Here is a 17,365-nt window from a genome sequence, read left to right as displayed (position 1 = left end):
GGGCCTGAGCACTGTCCTTGGACTTTCTCAAGGCCAGAGCTCTACCACTTGAGCTTTAGCACCACTTCCAGCTTTTTTCTATGTATGTGGTACTGAGGAATTAAACTCGGGTCTTCATGCATGCTAGGCAAGCACTCTACCACTAGGCTAAACTCCCAGCAATGAAATTATTTTTTAAATCTCCTTTACAATTTATTCAATTGGATGTCCTATGACATTTTATTCTTCTTGTGTTCCAAGAGAAAGTTTTTTTCTTCACTGTGTTCTAGTAGTCTTCCTAGTTTTAGGTGGAAACCTCTGGAGGAGGAACTGTATGATTTGCTGATCCTGTGAGTTAACTAAAAGTTAGACAAACGCTCAGGAGACAGCCTGCCAGACATCCTGCTCCTGGTCCATTCCAGTGATGAAGTGATAACTTCACCAAGATTCCTCCAGAGGCAAAGACTGAACTAATGGTCAACCAAGTCATGCCCGGTTTGTAAAGACTGTTTTAATTATGCACAGCCTTCTTACCTCCGGCCCCCATTTCTCCTTATTTCTGACGTGATGTCTTCCATGGGGTAAACTTCCTTTCTCTGGCCTTCATCAGGTCTCTTTTTTTGTATATGGAGGTGAGTGGCTGGACCTAATTTGGGACTCCTGGACTTTGAGCCTGGAGTCTTAAACACAGTTTTAGAACCAGCCCAACAGAACTGGACAAGTTGAGGACTTAGTCATGTGTGCCCTCTAGGAGTTGCTAAGAGGAATGAGAGTGGTGGACACAGTGGACAGAGTATGGCAGATCCTGTCAAGGGTCACTGCTGCTGGAGTATCCTAACACTATGAAGGATTTCCAGCAGAGGGCACCAAAGACAGGCTGCAACAGCGTCACAGCTGGTTCTTGGGAACTGGCAAGCACTGTAAAAAGGATTTTACACATACAAAGCATCTGATCCTCACTACAACCTCTAAGGATGTATCACTATTCTCATTTCACAGACAAGATAATAAATCTTAGGATTCCTTGTTTCCTTTACCAATTTGCTCTGAATTGTTGTTGTTGTTTGGTCATGGGGCTTCAACTCTGCCGGGGCACTGTCCCTGAGCTCTTCAGCTCAAAGTTACCACCCTAGCCTTGAGCCAAGCCCCACTTCCCATTTTCCAGAGGTTAACTGGAGATAAGAGTCTCAAGTCCTTTTGTGCCTAGGCTGGCTTTGAACCTTGATCCTCAGATCTCAGCCTCTTGAGTAGCTAGGATGACAGGCGTGAGCCACCTCACCCAGCCTGCTCTCTGATGCTTTCTCATCACTTGAGCTTTCTCTTTCTTCTTCTCTATCCCAATATATACTTTTTGCTGAGGTCTCAGTGCTTAAAGAGGTACACTTCTCTTCTGGGCCTTTTCAATAGCTAGGTTTATTCCCCCCGGCTTTTTTTGCAAATATTCTTTCAATTACTTGAAATTCACTTAAATAACATTTTATATGAAAATTGTAAATAAAAAACAATGCTCATCCCTCCTTAGTTGAATAACATTAAAGTAATTAACTGTAGCTACAATTTTAACTTTATATATTTATTATAATTAATAGAAGGGTTACATTATATTCACCAGATAGAAGGTGCATTACTTCACAAACATTGATACCCTTTCTCATGTCTTGGTCCCCATTTCCCTCCCCCAACCCCGCCCCTCATCTTGTCTTCTCCTCTTCCCTATCCGATTTCAAATAACCAAATACAAATATATCCAATATATTAGATAACAAGGTAAAATACTGTAACTATGAGATAACCAAGGGACAGCAAAAGAGATGAGAGATAACATAGTACATTAAGGACAACAATCACTCATTTTTCATTTAGCATCATCCTATATGGCCTTTGTGTCTAGGTTTTGCTCTATTGTAAATCTCTGCTAGGAGAGCCCAAGGTTTCTACTGATTATGACAAATGGGTTTACTCCCTTTTTGCAGCATGTACAAACCTGACCCATGTAGGCTTCCTCTTCACCCTACTGAGCATGGAAAGTCCAAGCCTCTCCCACCATCCTTGCTCACTCTTTTTTTTGGGGGGGGGGCAGTCCTGGGGCTTGAACTCATGGCCTGGACACTGTCCCTGAACTTCTTTAGCTCAAGGCTACCACGCTACCACTAGGGCCACAGCACTACTTTTGGCTTTTTCTGTGTATGAACCCAAGGCTTCATGCATGTTAGGCAAGCACTCTACCACTAGGCCATGCTCCCAGTCCCCTTGTTCACTCTTTTTTTGGGGAGGGGGGGAATCATGGGGCTTGAACTCCACCTGGTCGCTGTCCCTGAGCTCTTCAGTTCAAGCTACCACCCTAACCTTGAGCCAAGCCCCACTTCCGGTTTTTCCAGTGATTAATTGGAGATAAGAGCCTCAGGTTCTTTTGTGCCCTGGCTGGCTTTGAACCTTGATCCTCAGATCTCAGCCCCCTGAGTAGCTAGGATTACAGGCTGTGAACCACTACGCCCCGCCCCCTTGCTCACTCTTGACTGGGCACCTTGGACTAGCTCTGGCCAGGCATCACAGCTCCCAAAGGCTCCAAAAGTGGAACAGGAAAAGACAAAGCCCTCTCCCCATTATTAAAGCTCCATGAGGTTCTCAGTTATTAATTGACCTGCTACTGCACTCATAGCTCAAGTGAGCACTCAGCATACATTTGTTGAATGACTTGTTTGGGGATAATGTTTCCATTTACTCCCAAGTCTTCCCTTATATAGCTTCTATGCAGGTGATAGGGTCTGACAAACACAGGACTTTTCATATTCTCTGATATAATTCACCCCAAAAGAACATGTCCAGTAGTCCTCATTAAAATCTTTGTTGTTGCTAGTAGAGACATGGTTATTATGAGGTAAAAAGCAACAACTAAAAGTGAAGGAAACTTACAGAATAGAAAAAAAGGGGAGGGGGCAGCTGAAGGCTCAGCTAAATACTGGGGAGGGGTTAGAAGATCATAGTTCAGGGCTAACCTGGGAAAAAGGTGTGAGACGCCATAACATATGGTGTGATGAATCAGTCATCCTATTTACAAGGAAAGCAAAAGTAGGAGGCCCCCACCCCCAGGGAATAAGCATGATATCCTACTGGAAAAATAACAAAAGCAAAAAAAAAAAAGGCTGGGGGCACGGTTCAAGTAGTAGAGCACACAGCCATGAGTTCAAATCCTAGTACCACCAAAACAATTTTAAAATGAAAATGGCCAGTTGAAGAACACTATGTGTTAGGTTAAAATAAAACCATATCAACACAAATGCACTAATAACACAAGGATATTTTCTTTGGAGATAACCGTATATGTGTATCTCCTATAGTGTCCTGGAAAAAAAGAAGTTTTACAAAGACGACACCTCCAAGTAAACATGGGGGGAAACAAAACACACCCAGCCTCACAGCCTTGGACTTAGCAATGACCGGTGTGCAAAGCTTCCGACACGCAGTGGGACTCAATACACGAGCCGCTATTGAACCAAACCTGGAAGAATAATACAAGACAACACGTTCCGCCGCGAGCCAGGGCGCCCCAGTGTGCGAGGCGGAGCCAGAGCTGCGCCGCCCCCCTCTTGCGCTTGCGCCGCGGACAGCCGCACGACAGCCAATCAGGTGGTGATATTTGTTCTGGAGGCGGAACTTCCTCCTGCAGCTGGGGCTCGTCCGTAGAAGCTCCGCCCCGGAACTGCGGTGGGCGCTGCAGCTGAGTCGCCGCCGCGGAGTCCGAGCGTGAGGAGTCGGCAGGCGAGCGCGCACGGCGAGGTACGGCGCGGTGACGGCCGATGCGGTGAGGCCCGGGGCTCCTAGCGAGGACTGTCCCCAGACTGCTGGGCTCCCGGGGCTCAGAGGAGGCCGCAGGTTCCGGGTCCCCCGGCCGAGCTGCGTGGCTGTCCCCGCATCCCGTGCTACTCCTTGAGGCGTCTAGGCCCGCAGGCCTCAACTTGGGTGGGTCGCGCGCCGTGTGGGGCTCGAAGGGGGACTGAGAGCGCCAGGGCGAGACCCTGGAGCGCACGGCCGCTGGGGGCTCGCCCCGGTCCCCCGCGGTCCTGGCGCCCCGCTGGTCGGTGGGGGTGGTGGGGTTGTCAGTGCGCGTGCGCCGCGGGTCCCGCCCCCACCCTCGTGCTGGGGCGCCATGCTCCTGGAATTGGACGTGCGTCACTGGCTCCCTAGGCCCAGGAGCCCGAGGCGCATCCTCACTCGGTGATGCCCGTGGGGAAACTGAGGCCCCTGACACCCTCCCGTGGACCCACGCCGTGCGTCCAGATCTGAACCGACCTTTATCTTTGATTTTTCTGCAGAGTCGATTCTTGTCTGCTCCAAAAAAAAAACCCCGAAAACCAGGAGAGCCCGGATCGAGTTCTACTCAAGTTGTGCTCCAAGGTTTCTTTTAAATGACTTAAAGTGGAATGACAAAAGTCGGATGGGTTTTTAACAACCATTTGGCAAAAGGGCACGTCATGATGGAACCAGACATTGGCCTTCTTAAGAGGGAAGAAAGCTCAATGCTTTTTATTTCTTTTTAAATGATCTCTAAGTAGTTGTACAAAGGGGTTTCAGGGCATCTTGGTCAATGTTCTCCATTTTTCTCCCCCATCTCTTTTAACCCCATCCATCCCCTCAAGTTACCAGGCTCCATTTTCACATATGTGTATTGAATGTTATGTCCACCTTTCCTCTCTCCATTTGCCTACCTTTCTCCCCTTGGCACCACCATCCCCAAGTGTTTCAGTTTTCTGGTATTTATTTTGTTAAATTATTCCTTAGTTGTTTAAAGGAGTTACACCAGGAATCCTCCTGAGTATACATTAGTCAGTTTGTTTATGTATATATGCATGTGTATATGTTTATAACTTGGATCTAATTTCCACATATAGTGAGTTTTTAATGAAGATTATCCCAAACTCCTAACATACAAACAATAAACATACCTCAGATCTTTATTCTCTGCAATATGACTTGTGTATAACAAGCCTCATTTCCTCCCACTTTTCAAAATTTAAATTACTTGCATAATCCATATAAATCTTACCATATCTCTTCCCTTTTAAAGATCAAAGAAGCCCTGTTCAGTCTCCCTCTCCCTCCTCCTCTCTCTCCTCCTTTCCCTCTGTCAGACACACACACACACACACACACACACACATACACATTTAATTTCTAATACTTAATAGGTTGCTTAGAGAATAGCTGTTGCCCCTGAACCCTATTCTTTTATCACTACTTAAAGGAACAATATTTTTCTTTTCAGCAACCATGAAGTTGAAGGAGACAAAATCAAGACATAAGCCACCAAGTCGTGGCAAGTTTCAGACAAAGGGCATCAAAGTTATAGGGAAATGGAAGCAGGTAGAGATCGACCCAAATGTATTTGCAGATGGACAGATGGATGACTTGGTGTGCTTTGAGGAATTGACAGATTACCAGTTGGTCTCTGGCAAGAATCCTTCCAGTCTGTTTTCAGAGCAGTCTCCCAAGAAGAGAAAGGCACAAGCTGTTTCAGAGGAGGAGGGAGAGGAAGAGGAAAAGGGAAAAGGAGGGCAATCTAGCTGTCCAAAGAAAAAAATGAAACTGAAGAAGCATAAAGATGGACTGGTTATTGAAGGAACCACTAGCCAGAAAGAATTGGAAATCAAAGATACTGAGCCAGAGTCCCAAGGAGATGACACTGTTAGTTCTGATCCAAAGGTAGAGGAGATGGTATCAGATAGCCTTGGACAGATTGTTCCAAAAAAGAAGAAAAACAAAGGGAAAAAAAAATTACAGCCTTCTCAAAGTGCTGTCCCTAAGGTGCCCAAAATAGCAAAGACCTGGATGCCCGAAGTGCATGACCAGAAGGCAGATGTTTCCGCTTGGAAGAACCTGTTTGTGCCCCAGCCTGTTCTCCGAGCACTTAGCTTTCTAGGCTTCTCTGCACCAACACCAATCCAAGCTTTGACCTTGGCACCTGCCATTCGTGACAAATTGGACATCCTTGGGGCTGCTGAGACAGGTAAGGGAAGCTCTGGCCAGGTCAGGAAAGCTGGACTGAATCTAGAGCTGCTAGAAGATTAGGGGAGAGGAGACCATTAACATATTCACAAAGGCAATGGTGAATAAAGGTGTTGAGAAGTCAGCCATCTCTGGTCTGAATACTGCCCCTTGTTGATAAAACTCAAAACAATAAACTCTTATACAATGAATATAATAACACTACTTATGTCTTGTATTGTTGTGAAGGTTAAATGCTAGTAGAGTTTATATAATATGTTGCAGGTATTAGGCAAATTGTATTTTTTCTTCCCTGTTATTTAGCCTTTTCCAAATAGGGCTAAGGTCAGTCTGCTGGAGAGCCATCTTAACCCATGTAATAAGGAAGAACTATCTTTATTCTCAAGAGTTATCCAGACTTAAAAAGAGTTGCTATGGGGATTGATGAGTTGCTTCTCATTGGAAGGATTTGAGTGTGGTGAATAGCCACAAGAAAACACACAGCCTTGTTTTTCCTTCTTTATTGGTTTCATTATCTGGATGTTGATAGTCATCACTGATGTCCTCAGACCCTAGACTTCTTGAGATGGCCTAATTATGCATTCCCACTGGCAGCCTTGGCTGTGTGTGTGTGTGTGGGGGGGGTTATCTTGTGTAGAGTAGAGGGACTGGTCAGGTGATTTATGACAATTCCTGTGTTTGTTATTCTGTGAGAAAAATAAACTGCACACAGAAGTATGCATATCATTTGACTTGCATGTTTCATTTTGTTTTATTTGTAAGGAAGTGGGAAAACACTTGCCTTTGCCATTCCGATGATTCATGCCGTGTTACAGTGGCACAAGGGAAAGGCTTCCCCCATCTCGTGTAACTCTGAAGAGCCATCAGGGGAGATGAAGACTGAGTCTGGAACTGAGGCTGACATGTTGCCTGTTGAGTCTGGACTTGATACTGAAGATCTGCTCAGTGAGGCTGGAGCTAAGGCCAGAGCTAAGAATGGTGCCTCTGTCTCAGACCAGGAATTGGTCTTCCATGATGGTGATGATGATGATGACGACGATGCTGGTGAAGGGCCTTCTTCCCTGATCAGGGAGGAGCCTGTCCCTGAACAGAAGGAAAATGAAGAGCAGCTTGATGAAGAACAGACTGGAGAGTTAAATCAGGAGCAGGATGGCAACTCTGGTACCTGTGAAGTTCGTCCACAGCGTCCTTTGCTTGGACTTGTTCTGACTCCCACTCGAGAGCTGGCTGTGCAAGTCAAGCAGCATATTGATGCTGTGGCTAAGTTTACAGGTGAGATTTAGTTGCATTTAATATTTTCTGAGCAAATCCTAAATATGAGATCGTCCAGATGAATGAACTCCGGCTTCTGCTGTGTGGGGAATCCATTCTCAGCTGCCATAGAATTAAGCCCTCATTTTTGCTTTTTCTTCTCTCCCGTCAATTAGATGTAGTTGTCTAGTCCATTGTGTGTATCGGGATCAGTATCTAATTATTCACTTACACTGTTACTGGTAGGGGTATTTTATTAGGTTCCTGTCATTAACAAATTAGGTTTCAGCTGTTTTGTTGCCAAGTGTTAGAAGGAAGGGGGGAAGCTCTTTCCAGTCTTTGTGTCTTTTGCAGCACCTAGCATAGTAGGTAGCACCAGTAAGTGTCCAGATAAGATTTTCTGAGTAAAAATTTTGTTGTGGTGACCATAAGAGACAGTATTGAGAGTAATAAATAATTTTAAAAGGGGGTGGGGATGAGGGAGAAAGATGAAAGATCCGTGACTAATTAAAATATAAGAATTCCACAGCTAGAGGCTAGGAGTTTGGTATATTGTTTGCCTAGCATGCATGAAGACCTGAGTTTGATTCCTTGGTGCCACATACATTGAAAAAGCTGGAAGTGGTACAGTGACTCAAGTGGTAGGGTTCTAGCCTTGAGGGTTAAGCCCAAGGACAGTGCTCAGGCTCTGAGTTCAAGCTCCAGGACTGGTACCAAAAAAAAAAAAAGAAAAGAAAAAGCCACATTTGGGAGCTGGCTCATGCCTGTCATCCTAACTACTCCAGAGGCTGAGATATGAGGATTGTGGTTCCAAACCAGCACAGATAAGAAAGTTTGTGAGTCTCTTATCTCTGTTTAACCACCAGAAACAAAGTAGAACTGAGGTTCCAAGTGATAGAGCTCTCACCTTGAAGCAAAAACAGACCTTAAGGACAGCGCTCAGGCCTGGAGTTCAAGCGTCACAATTGAGAAAAAGCAAAATAATTTTACAATGAAATTCTCTATACAACTATATATGCTAATAAGGATTTTTCTTCTTATGCCAGTCTTGAGGCATGAACTCAGGGACTGAATGCTTTCCCTGAGGTTTTTTTGCTTAAAATTAGCACTTTGCCACTTGAGACACAGCTCCATTTCCAGCTTTTTGGTGATTCAATGGATATAAGCATGTCACAGACTTTCTTGCCCAGATTTGCTTTAAACTGCTATCCTCAGATCTGTCTCAACCTCCTGAATAGCATCACAGGCGTGAGTCATTGAAGTCCAGTGACCTTTTTTTTAAGTATTAAGTCCTATAGCAAGTAAATTGAGTAGGATATGGTGGCACACATTCATAATCGCAGCACTGGGGAGGCTGAGACAGGAGGATGGAAAGTCCAAGGCTAACTTGGGTTACATAACAATACCGTCTCATAAAAGAAGGATAGGAAGAAACCCGGAGTGCTGTTTTCTCAGTTCTTCCAAAGAAACTAAAGCCCTTCTACACACACATAGAGGATTAGTGTACTGGATGTAATTGATGCTTGGGGTAGAGGTTAACAACTGCTAGGTTTTGTAAATAAAGTTTTATTGGAGCCTAACTTCATATTTACCTATTGCCTGTGACTGCTTTTGTGCTACAGTGACAGAATAGAGTTAATTGTGACAGACCATCTGGCCCACAAGGTCAATAATAATTTGTTATTGAGCTTTGAAGAAAAAGAGAACTAAACTCTTAAGAACTTAGTTCTCTCAGAATTCCTCAGAGGCAGAGTGCTCAGTGTAATTTTAATTTTATACTAATAAAAGCATCATTTAATTTAGTTCTTAGGGCATTTTGTTTTGCCTGTATGATACTACAGGTGAATACTATGAGAAGTGCTCTACTAGTGAGAAAAACAGCCCTGGGCATTAGAAGAGCTTCAAATTCCTTCCATTTCAGGGGCTAAGAAGGGATTTCTAACAGGTATGTCCTAGCTGAAGCTAACTTCCTTCCCTGCATTGTAGTACATGAACCACTGCTCACGTTTCCCAGAGCTTTGGAGATAAGCATTACTGGATTCAAGTTCAGCCTTTTGGTTGTGATTGGAAGGAAAGGACTAGAAAGAAATGAGGCTATAGGAGTAAACAGGGTCCATATCACAGAGTGGTAAGCCTTCTAGGAGTGGGTTCAGCAGTCAGGCGAGGCCATCTTTTTCAGCACTCACCTGGAGCAAGGCGCATATTAATCATGTAAAAAAAAAAAAAAGCCAGACTGAGTAACAGTAACCCTGTGTTTTCTGTCCCACAGGAATTAAAACAGCCATTTTGGTTGGTGGGATGTCCACACAGAAACAGCAGCGGATGCTGAGCCGCCACCCTGAGCTAGTAGTTGCCACTCCAGGCCGGCTGTGGGAGCTAATTAAAGAAAAGCATTCCCATTTGAGCAACCTCCGGCAGCTGAGGTGAGAGATGACAGCTCTCCCCCTCCATCCCCACTCAGTGAGCCTGAGGGAGACTAGTTGAGGCACTGTAACGGTGTGGTTACTGCAGGTCATGGGGATGGATGAGTGTGCATGCAGTTGGTAGAAGGAGGTCATATGGCTCCCCTTGGCTGTCACTAGCCTAAGATGTGGCTGTCTGTATCTGCAGGTGCCTGGTAGTGGATGAGGCTGACCGTATGGTTGAAAAAGGCCACTTTGCTGAGCTTTCCCAGCTGCTAGAGATGCTTAACGACTCCCAGTACAACCCAAAGAGACAGACACTTGTTTTTTCTGCCACGCTGACCCTGGTGCATCAAGTTCCTGCTCGAATCCTGCATAAGAAGCATATAAAGAAAATGGACAAAACTGCCAAACTTGACCTTCTCATGCATAAAATTGGTCTGAGGGGCAAGCCAAAAGTCATTGACCTCACAAGAAAGGAGGGTACAGTGGAGACACTTACTGAGACCAAGATCCATTGTGAGGCAGACGAGAAAGATTTCTACTTGTATTACTTCCTCATGCAGTATCCTGGACGCAGCCTGGTGTTTGCCAACAGCATCTCCTGTATCAAACGCCTCTCGGGGCTCCTCAAAGTCCTGGATATAATGCCGCTGACCCTACATGCCTGCATGCACCAGAAGCAGAGGCTCAGGAACTTGGAGCAGTTTGCCCATTTGGAAGAGTAAGTCAGTCATATCCCAGAGGCTTGGCCGCTAGCCTCAGGATTGGGGGGACTCAGATGTAGCAGAATAAATGATAGAAAACCCTCTTATTCCACAGAACCTTTTGCGGCAAAAGGCCACATATATGTATGTATATATGTATGTTTGTATGTATGTATGTATTTAGCACCGTATTTGGAATACAAAGCCCTGTGAGATAGTATCACATCCAACCACCTAGAACATTCTTGAGTTAAAGATCAAGTCCTGACTCCTTTACTTCCTAGGTGGTCAAGTTGTTTAACTTCTTTTGCTTAACTCCATTTTCTTAGAGTTGGGTTAACACTGTAAGCTCCCTGCAGGATTGTAAGGATAAAACGATTGAGAATTCATGCATGTGAAATGTTTGGAATGCTCTCTGGCACATAGTACGTGCTTGCTAAGTGTTAAGCTACCATCATCACTATTTGCATAAATGAGATCAGCTTTAACCAGGTATTTTAACCTGGAAGTTACAGAGCTGGGCTTTAAGTCAATTAGACCCCAGAATCCTTTGCATGCTATTTGCCCGTCTACCCCTTTGAGTCAAACTGATACTCAAGGAACAGGGTACACATTGTTTGAGAGAGGGGTAAGAAAATCTGTGTTGACTCGAGAGAATTAGTGGGAGAGTACTAGGAGATGATGTAACTGACCCAACACAGAGATGGCTTCAATGCCTAGAAGGCCCTTCTGTCATTGTAGGGAATGGCACATTGGTTTATGTCAGTGAGGCTCAGATTTGGATCTTGATTCCAAGGCTTATATATACTTTGGAAGTTCATCTTTCTGAGCCTCGGTTTCTTAATTTATACATGGGAGGTAATAGTATTTTCTCACAGGATAATTGCAAGGATTGTAGTGTGTATAGTGCTAGCAGGTGGTGAGAATTTGACTAAAGATTGCTATTTATAATTATGAATTGCTGTCTGTCTCTACCACAGCTGTGTTCTTTTGGCAACAGATGTTGCTGCTCGTGGTCTGGATATTCCTAAAGTCCAACATGTCATCCATTACCAGGTAGGGATATGAAGGCATTTTCCTGTGTTGAGTATGGTGGGGTTTTTTAAACCATTGGTCAGGAGAGGGAGGAGCAGTTATTGGTGTTACGGCTCTCTAACAGATATTATCACTGGCATCTAGTGCTCACTGCTGCCACTTCAGAAACACAAGTGAGATCCTGTCTAGAAAAGATTGCTTGGCATTATCCAATGTCAAATAGCCCTCTTCTCCAAGCTTCTTGATATTAGGTCTTAGATTTTCCTTAAGCTGGATGGTAAATATGTGCTGTAGTCTTTTTTCTGTTGCTCTAATATAAAATCAGGGATTGGTTTTAGCTCTTAATGCATGCTGTAGAGTCCATGAGCATGGTACCAGCACCTACTCAGCTCCTGGTGGGAGCCTCAAGGTAAAAGAGCAAACAGGTGGCAAGTGTAGAGGCCGAGCATAAGGAAGCATAGGCAGGCATAGGAAACATAGGTTTACACTTGCAACAGCCCCTTCTCCGGGTAACCTAGCATGCAAGAGCAGGAATTCACTCCCTTGAGTGAATGCTCCTGCATACTTCCTGCTAGGCCTCACCTCCTAGCACTGCTACCCTGAGAAACTAAGCCTCATCGTGAGTTTTAATGGGGACAAACCATATTCAAACCATAGCATGTATAAGAGGTTATCCTGACACTGAGAAGTAGAGAGGGGTAGTTAAGATCTCCTTTGACTTAACTTCCAGCCATGTAACTTGAAGAAGCTATTTATCACTGTTCTTCAATTTTCTCATTTACCAAATGGCACTTACTATACTTCCAAGTTCTTTGGGAAGTACTTAAGTCAAATTAGGTGCTTTTGTTTATTTTATTTTTTTGTCGTCCATGGGACTTGAACTTTGGTCCTGGGCACTGTCCCTGAGCTCTTTGGCTCAAGGCTACTGCCCTACCCTTTGAGCCACAGTGCCACTTCCGAGCACTTAAGTTACTTGGCACATCATAAGCCCGAAATGTTTAGTGGCAGTAGCATTAGTATATGCACCTAGTGAATGTCTGCATATACTTGTGTCAGGGATATGGACTCTGGTGTCAGCCTTCCAGGGTTTGAACCTCAGCCTGTCTTACTTGGGGAAGATTAGTTAGCACTTCCTATTTCAGTGTCAATATAAACTGGAACTAATAATGCCACCTGCCTCATGGGACTGTCATGACAACTAAATTGAGCATCTCAATAAAGGGTAGCTATTACAACATTTGTATTATTTTTCCTTTTTGCACTTAAAAAAAATTCTTAGGGTAGGGCCGGGAGTTTGGCCTAGTGGTAGTATGCTTGCCTCGCATGCACGAAGACCCAGGTTCGATTCCTCAGTACTACATACATAGAAAAAAGCCGAAAATGGTGCTGAAGCTCAAGTGGTAGAGCTCTAGCCTTGAGAAAGTCCAAGGACAGTGCTCAGGCCCTGAGTGTAAGCCCAGGACTGGCAAAAAAAATTCTTAGGGTACCAATTTCAGGTTACACATTTCTACTTCTATTTGGGGAAGTGGCTTGGTTAGTCTTTGAGGAAGGTACCAAGATGAACCTGATATGGTCCCAGCTCCTAAGAAGTGTCACATGTAGCAAAAGAGAGGGGATGACTACAGCCATAACAAAGCAGAAGGTGCTGAAAAGTTACAAAGTGCGTAATGAGACTGAAAGGATGGGAGACAGGATTTGGACATGCAGAGGGAAGGAGGAGGAGGAGAGTTTGGGCTTGTTTGTGTGGGCCTGTAGTAGTTGAATGATTCTGGGGCCAGTGCAATAATTTGGGACAGTGAACAATGGCAAATAGAACTCATTTCTAGAACTGTGGTGAAGAGTTGATAGTTGGCTGTTCAGAGTATTGTGTTAAAAAAGATACTGAGCTTTTACCTGGTCCCATGGAGAGGCTGCTGTGTGCCACAGGACGGAGGAGGAGAGCAGCAGCACCCACACACTGGGTGTGTGAATAGCAATTGTGTTAGACGCAGTGTAGCCTGGGCTCAGCATGCTGTCTCACTTCCACTTCTTCACTTCAAATCCTGCCTCTACCATTTCAGTGGGTGACCGGGAGAATCATTTGTCCTCTGTGTTTTAGTGTTTTCTGGTCTATAAAATGAAGATGAAGTATTTGTTTTATATTGTTGTGAAGAATGCCGAATACTTACTGTTGCCTGGCCTAATAGAGTCACTCAGTAACTACTGGATGTGAGTACCATCAGCAGTCACCTCTACGGAGTTCGTAAAGAGTGTGAATTTTCTTCAGCTAGGGATTATTACCATCAGAGCTGAGATTCCAGACAACGCTGATGTCAGGAGAAGTGTGAATGGGGAGGGCTTGAGATCAGATAAAAAGTGACTGGCCAGGTGGAGCCGGGCCAAGGTGAGGGCCATTCGAAGGGTAGAACCTACACAGTGATGTGGGCTAGACCTGGAGGGAGTTTGGATGTGGGACTAGGGGACAGGGACAGCTTGGTCCACTGACCTGCCTAGCCAGCAGAGAGGAGGCCTTGGATTGGGAATGTGGCTGTAGAGGAAGAGCAGTGTCAGCAGCCATCACTGCAGGACCATCACCCAGCCTTGTGCTGATCCCAGTTCTTGATTTGACAGGTCCCTCGCACCTCAGAGATTTATATCCACCGAAGTGGTCGAACTGCTCGGGCCACCCGAGAAGGCCTCAGCCTGATGCTGATTGGACCTGAGGATGTAATCAACTTTAAGAAAATTTATAAAACGCTGAAGAAAGATGAGGACATTCCACTTTTCCCTGTGCAGACCAAGTACATGGATATAGTGAAGGTAAAGGAGAGGTTACATTACAGCCCTGATGCTGGGTGCGGGGAACTCTGCTCCCTCAGAGCTCCTTCCTATGACATTGCCCAGCAGCCACCCCAGGAAACTGACAGCAGGACATGTGAATAGGCTGCAAGTGCCAGGACTGAGAAATGGGGGAGTGACCAAAGTGTGACACATTTTCTCCTCTCACCCATAGCTATTGTTCTTGGTTGTCTAGCCTTGAAGCCTCCCTATTCTTGCCCCTGGCCCCTCTAGACAGTGAACATGTTAGCTTACACCTGAGGGCAGCAGGGGAGATGGTTCTCAGACAGATATTAAAGGCCTGGAACATTCAAGAGAGTCAGGACATTCTGTCTTGGATGGGAATTCACTGTAAGTTCTCCTTATGATGTATCATAGTGTATCAGGTGCCAGAGTGGGTGGTCCCCTTCCCAGAGGGGGGGCTCCTGAGCCGGCCTACTCCAGAAAAGTTCAGGCACTAGTGGAGTATCATGGTGCTGGTAGGCACATGGTCATGGTGGGAGAATAGATTTCATCTTGCAGTAGAGATATGGAGAGGCAGAGAGCGGATGGAGCGCCAGGAATTAAGGGAGCAGCTTCTATATCCTTGTCTTTGTCCTACATCATCACTCGTGGCAGGGAGGGGGTAGATAGAGAGGGACATGTCCTGTCGCTGAAGTTAAGGAAGCCAGACATGTCTGGAGTTTTCCTTGGTTTCACTGTGGACCATCTGTAAGTTAGTCCTGCTGGAACAGGCTTGAAGGCGTATACTTTATTGTTAGGAAGGCTGTCTCTTGTGCTCGTGTATATGCACATGTGTATACGTGAGTGCCCATATAAGAGCATTTCATGAGAAGTGAGCTACATTTACTGGCCACTGACCTCAATATGTTTTTTAAAATACAGAGGTTAGAGGCATGGCTCATTTGGTAGAGTGCTTCCCAGTGAACAAAAGCTGCGCCTACTAACTTGGAGTCCTGGTCTCTGACCTACAAGAAAAGGAATAAAAATACTTTAGTGAGGTCTGAGCCTTCTCTTAGACAAATACTTCCTATTACTGCCCCTCAGGAGCGAATCCGTTTAGCTCGTCAGATTGAGAAAGCTGAGTATCGAAACTTCCAGGCTTGTCTGCACAATTCTTGGCTTGAACAGGCAGCAGCTGCCCTAGAGATTGAGCTGGAAGAAGACATGTACAAAGGTAAGGCCCTGGGCTGCTGGGGAACTGAGGGAGGTCCATTTGGCTTTTCTTGTCTTTAAACTTGTGCCTAGTTGGAGCCATCCAGACTCTCGCAGAATCAACAAGGAGCCTGTTCCTTCTAGCATCATGGCCCTTAATCACAAATGAGCCTAGATGAGCCCAATGCCCTCAGTTCCTAATGTCCTAGGCTCCTAATGTCTTATCTGAGGAGCCTCTGCCGCCCATGGATAGCCATGGAGCCCGCTCAGCACAGGAAGCAGGCTCTCCTCTGGCCACACAGCCATGTTTGGGTCACCCATTCCCTTAACTGAGCTATGTTATTTAACTTCCCTGTTGTACCTGTTTCCTGTAAAACCTGTTTCCTCATCTGTAAAATGGAACTAATAGGATGGTAGCGAAGATTAAAGAGTGCCTGGTGATCAAAAGGTACATGATACATTTTAAGCGGTTATTTCCGTGACTTCCTACTACACCTACCTTCCATACCAACAGCGCATCCTCGTGTCATCATTTCATTTCACCTCTGTAGTTTCATGAGGCCAACTCAGTGGCAGTTATTACCCTTCCACAAATGGGAACTAGATGCTCAGAGAGAGAAAGATTTGTTCGTGAACCAGCTTCATCAACTTAGACCAGTAGTCTGAGCCCTATTTGTGAGCTAGAGTCCAGGGTTCGGGGCCCTGATTATGCTGGAATTGAGAGCTCTACATCTGGAATTGAGGACACCAAAGTCAGAGCCAGCACTCCTCCCACTATCAGTGCAGCTCAGCCAAGGTGTTAGCCAGTCTGTGCCAAAGCCAACAACAATCACTGGGCACCAAAGCAATGGCTTGATGACAGAGATAATCTTAGCTCTGGCCTGTGGAGGCCTTGACTCCTCTTCCTCTGAAGATGGTTGGGTGCTATCTGTGATCTTCCCACATCTGCTTGGCAGTCACAGCTCTGGCTGGAGCTGTGAACACTGTCTCCTGAGGGAACTGTGGCTGTCAGGTTACCAGACAGCAGAGGGGCAGGAAGACAGAAAATGGATCTTCTCTCAGGAGACTTGGCTTATCTTTGCTGGACAGGCAGAACCATGCTCTTAGGGGACTTCTAAGGCTGAGTCACCTTACCTGTAAATTGATAATTTCTTGAGGGTTTTCATGGGGAATTCAGGAAAGTGGTCCTACATATCCTTCCTGTGTGGTTAGAAAGTTGGTACAATTCCTGTCAAGCTACCACTAGTTCAAAGTAAATAATGTTTCCAGAGTAAATAGGGTCTTTGTATTGTGTCTCTAGGAGGAAAAGCTGACCTGCAGGAAGAGCGGAGGAGACAAAAGCAGATGAAGGTCCTGAAGAAGGAGCTGCGCCACCTGCTCGCCCAGCCATTGTTCAAAGAGGAGCTGAGGACCAAATACCCCACCCAGTCTGGCCGGCTGCCCCAGCTCGCGATAGCCCCAAGGAAAGGCGAGTCTGCATTGAGCTGCCTCTCCAAACAGAAAAGGAAGCCACCCAAGGGGCAGCTGCAAGAGCCACCACAGCCAAGTACCAGTGCAAGTTAACTGCTCCTGCTCAGTGGTGTCTGTTCTCTGGTTATGTGTGAAGACCTTTCCACCCTTGCAGTTCACTCAACCCTCTCCTGTTAGAAAACTCTCCCACTCTTCTACTCTTAGCAGGAGGGTCCTCAGCAGGATTTGTGTTTTCAAGAATTCTATCCAGCAACTTAATCTGTGTTCCAGTGTTTACAAGTTTCTTGTGTATTCCGCTTGACTTCCTGAATTAAAACCAGTGTTGAGAGGCAGAGTGTCACCCTGATATTTGTAGCCAGGAGGTGGGGGCTCTGGCCTTGTCATCAGCTTAGAAACCCTTTGAGCCAGCACAGTGCAGGTTCCTTGACCAGGTGGGAATACTATCTAGTGCTTCTGATTTGAGGTCATCACACAGTGCTTTAGCTAGTGTGCTCTTCCCAGCAGCAGCGACCTCTTCCTCCACGCCTTTGCTCACCTGCCCTGCTG

At 45.6% G+C, this 17,365-nt stretch overlaps 1 protein-coding gene across 3 annotated transcripts; it reads left to right on the top strand.

Annotated features, from left to right (window-relative positions):
* The first annotated feature begins 3,680 nt into the window (after window positions 1-3,680).
* Ddx24 (DEAD-box helicase 24) lies at window positions 3,681-17,151 on the top strand. Of its 3 annotated transcripts, XM_090344749.1 has the most exons (10): window positions 3,695-3,781; window positions 4,293-4,374; window positions 5,243-5,983; window positions 6,745-7,254; window positions 9,503-9,656; window positions 9,844-10,359; window positions 11,323-11,398; window positions 13,988-14,176; window positions 15,242-15,371; window positions 16,650-17,151. In XM_090344749.1, the coding sequence occupies exons 3-10, from the start codon at window positions 5,248-5,250 to the stop codon at window positions 16,910-16,912; spliced, it is 2,574 nt and encodes an 857-aa protein (XP_090200875.1). In that variant the 5' UTR covers window positions 3,695-3,781; window positions 4,293-4,374; window positions 5,243-5,247; the 3' UTR covers window positions 16,913-17,151. The 3 variants fall into 3 exon arrangements, with proteins under 3 accessions (XP_090200877.1, XP_090200875.1, XP_090200876.1); XM_090344751.1 differs by lacking the exon at window positions 4,293-4,374 and having other exon boundaries at window positions 3,681-3,781; XM_090344750.1 differs by lacking the exons at window positions 3,695-3,781; window positions 4,293-4,374 and adding an exon at window positions 3,798-3,939.
* The last annotated feature ends 214 nt before the right edge of the window (window positions 17,152-17,365 follow it).

Source organism: Megascapheus bottae, chromosome 14, assembly GCF_031878675.1.
Source record: "Megascapheus bottae isolate mThoBot1 chromosome 14, mThoBot2.hap1, whole genome shotgun sequence".
Classification (NCBI taxonomy): domain Eukaryota; kingdom Metazoa; phylum Chordata; class Mammalia; order Rodentia; family Geomyidae; genus Megascapheus; species Megascapheus bottae.
Note: the sequence above shows the minus strand (reverse complement) of the source record. Positions and strands in the feature narration are given on the sequence as shown.

What these genes read in the sequence shown, in the direction of transcription:
- Ddx24 (XM_090344751.1), top strand. Translation starts at nt 5,248, where the DNA reads ATGAAGTTGAAGGAGACAAAATCAAGACATAAGCCACCAAGTCGTGGC. An exon ending in CAGTTTGCCCATTTGGAAGA is followed by an intron (nt 10,360 to 11,322) that starts GTAAGTCAGTCA and finishes TCTCTACCACAG; the next exon opens with CTGTGTTCTTTTGGCAACAG. An exon ending in AACATGTCATCCATTACCAG is followed by an intron (nt 11,399 to 13,987) that starts GTAGGGATATGA and finishes TTGATTTGACAG; the next exon opens with GTCCCTCGCACCTCAGAGAT.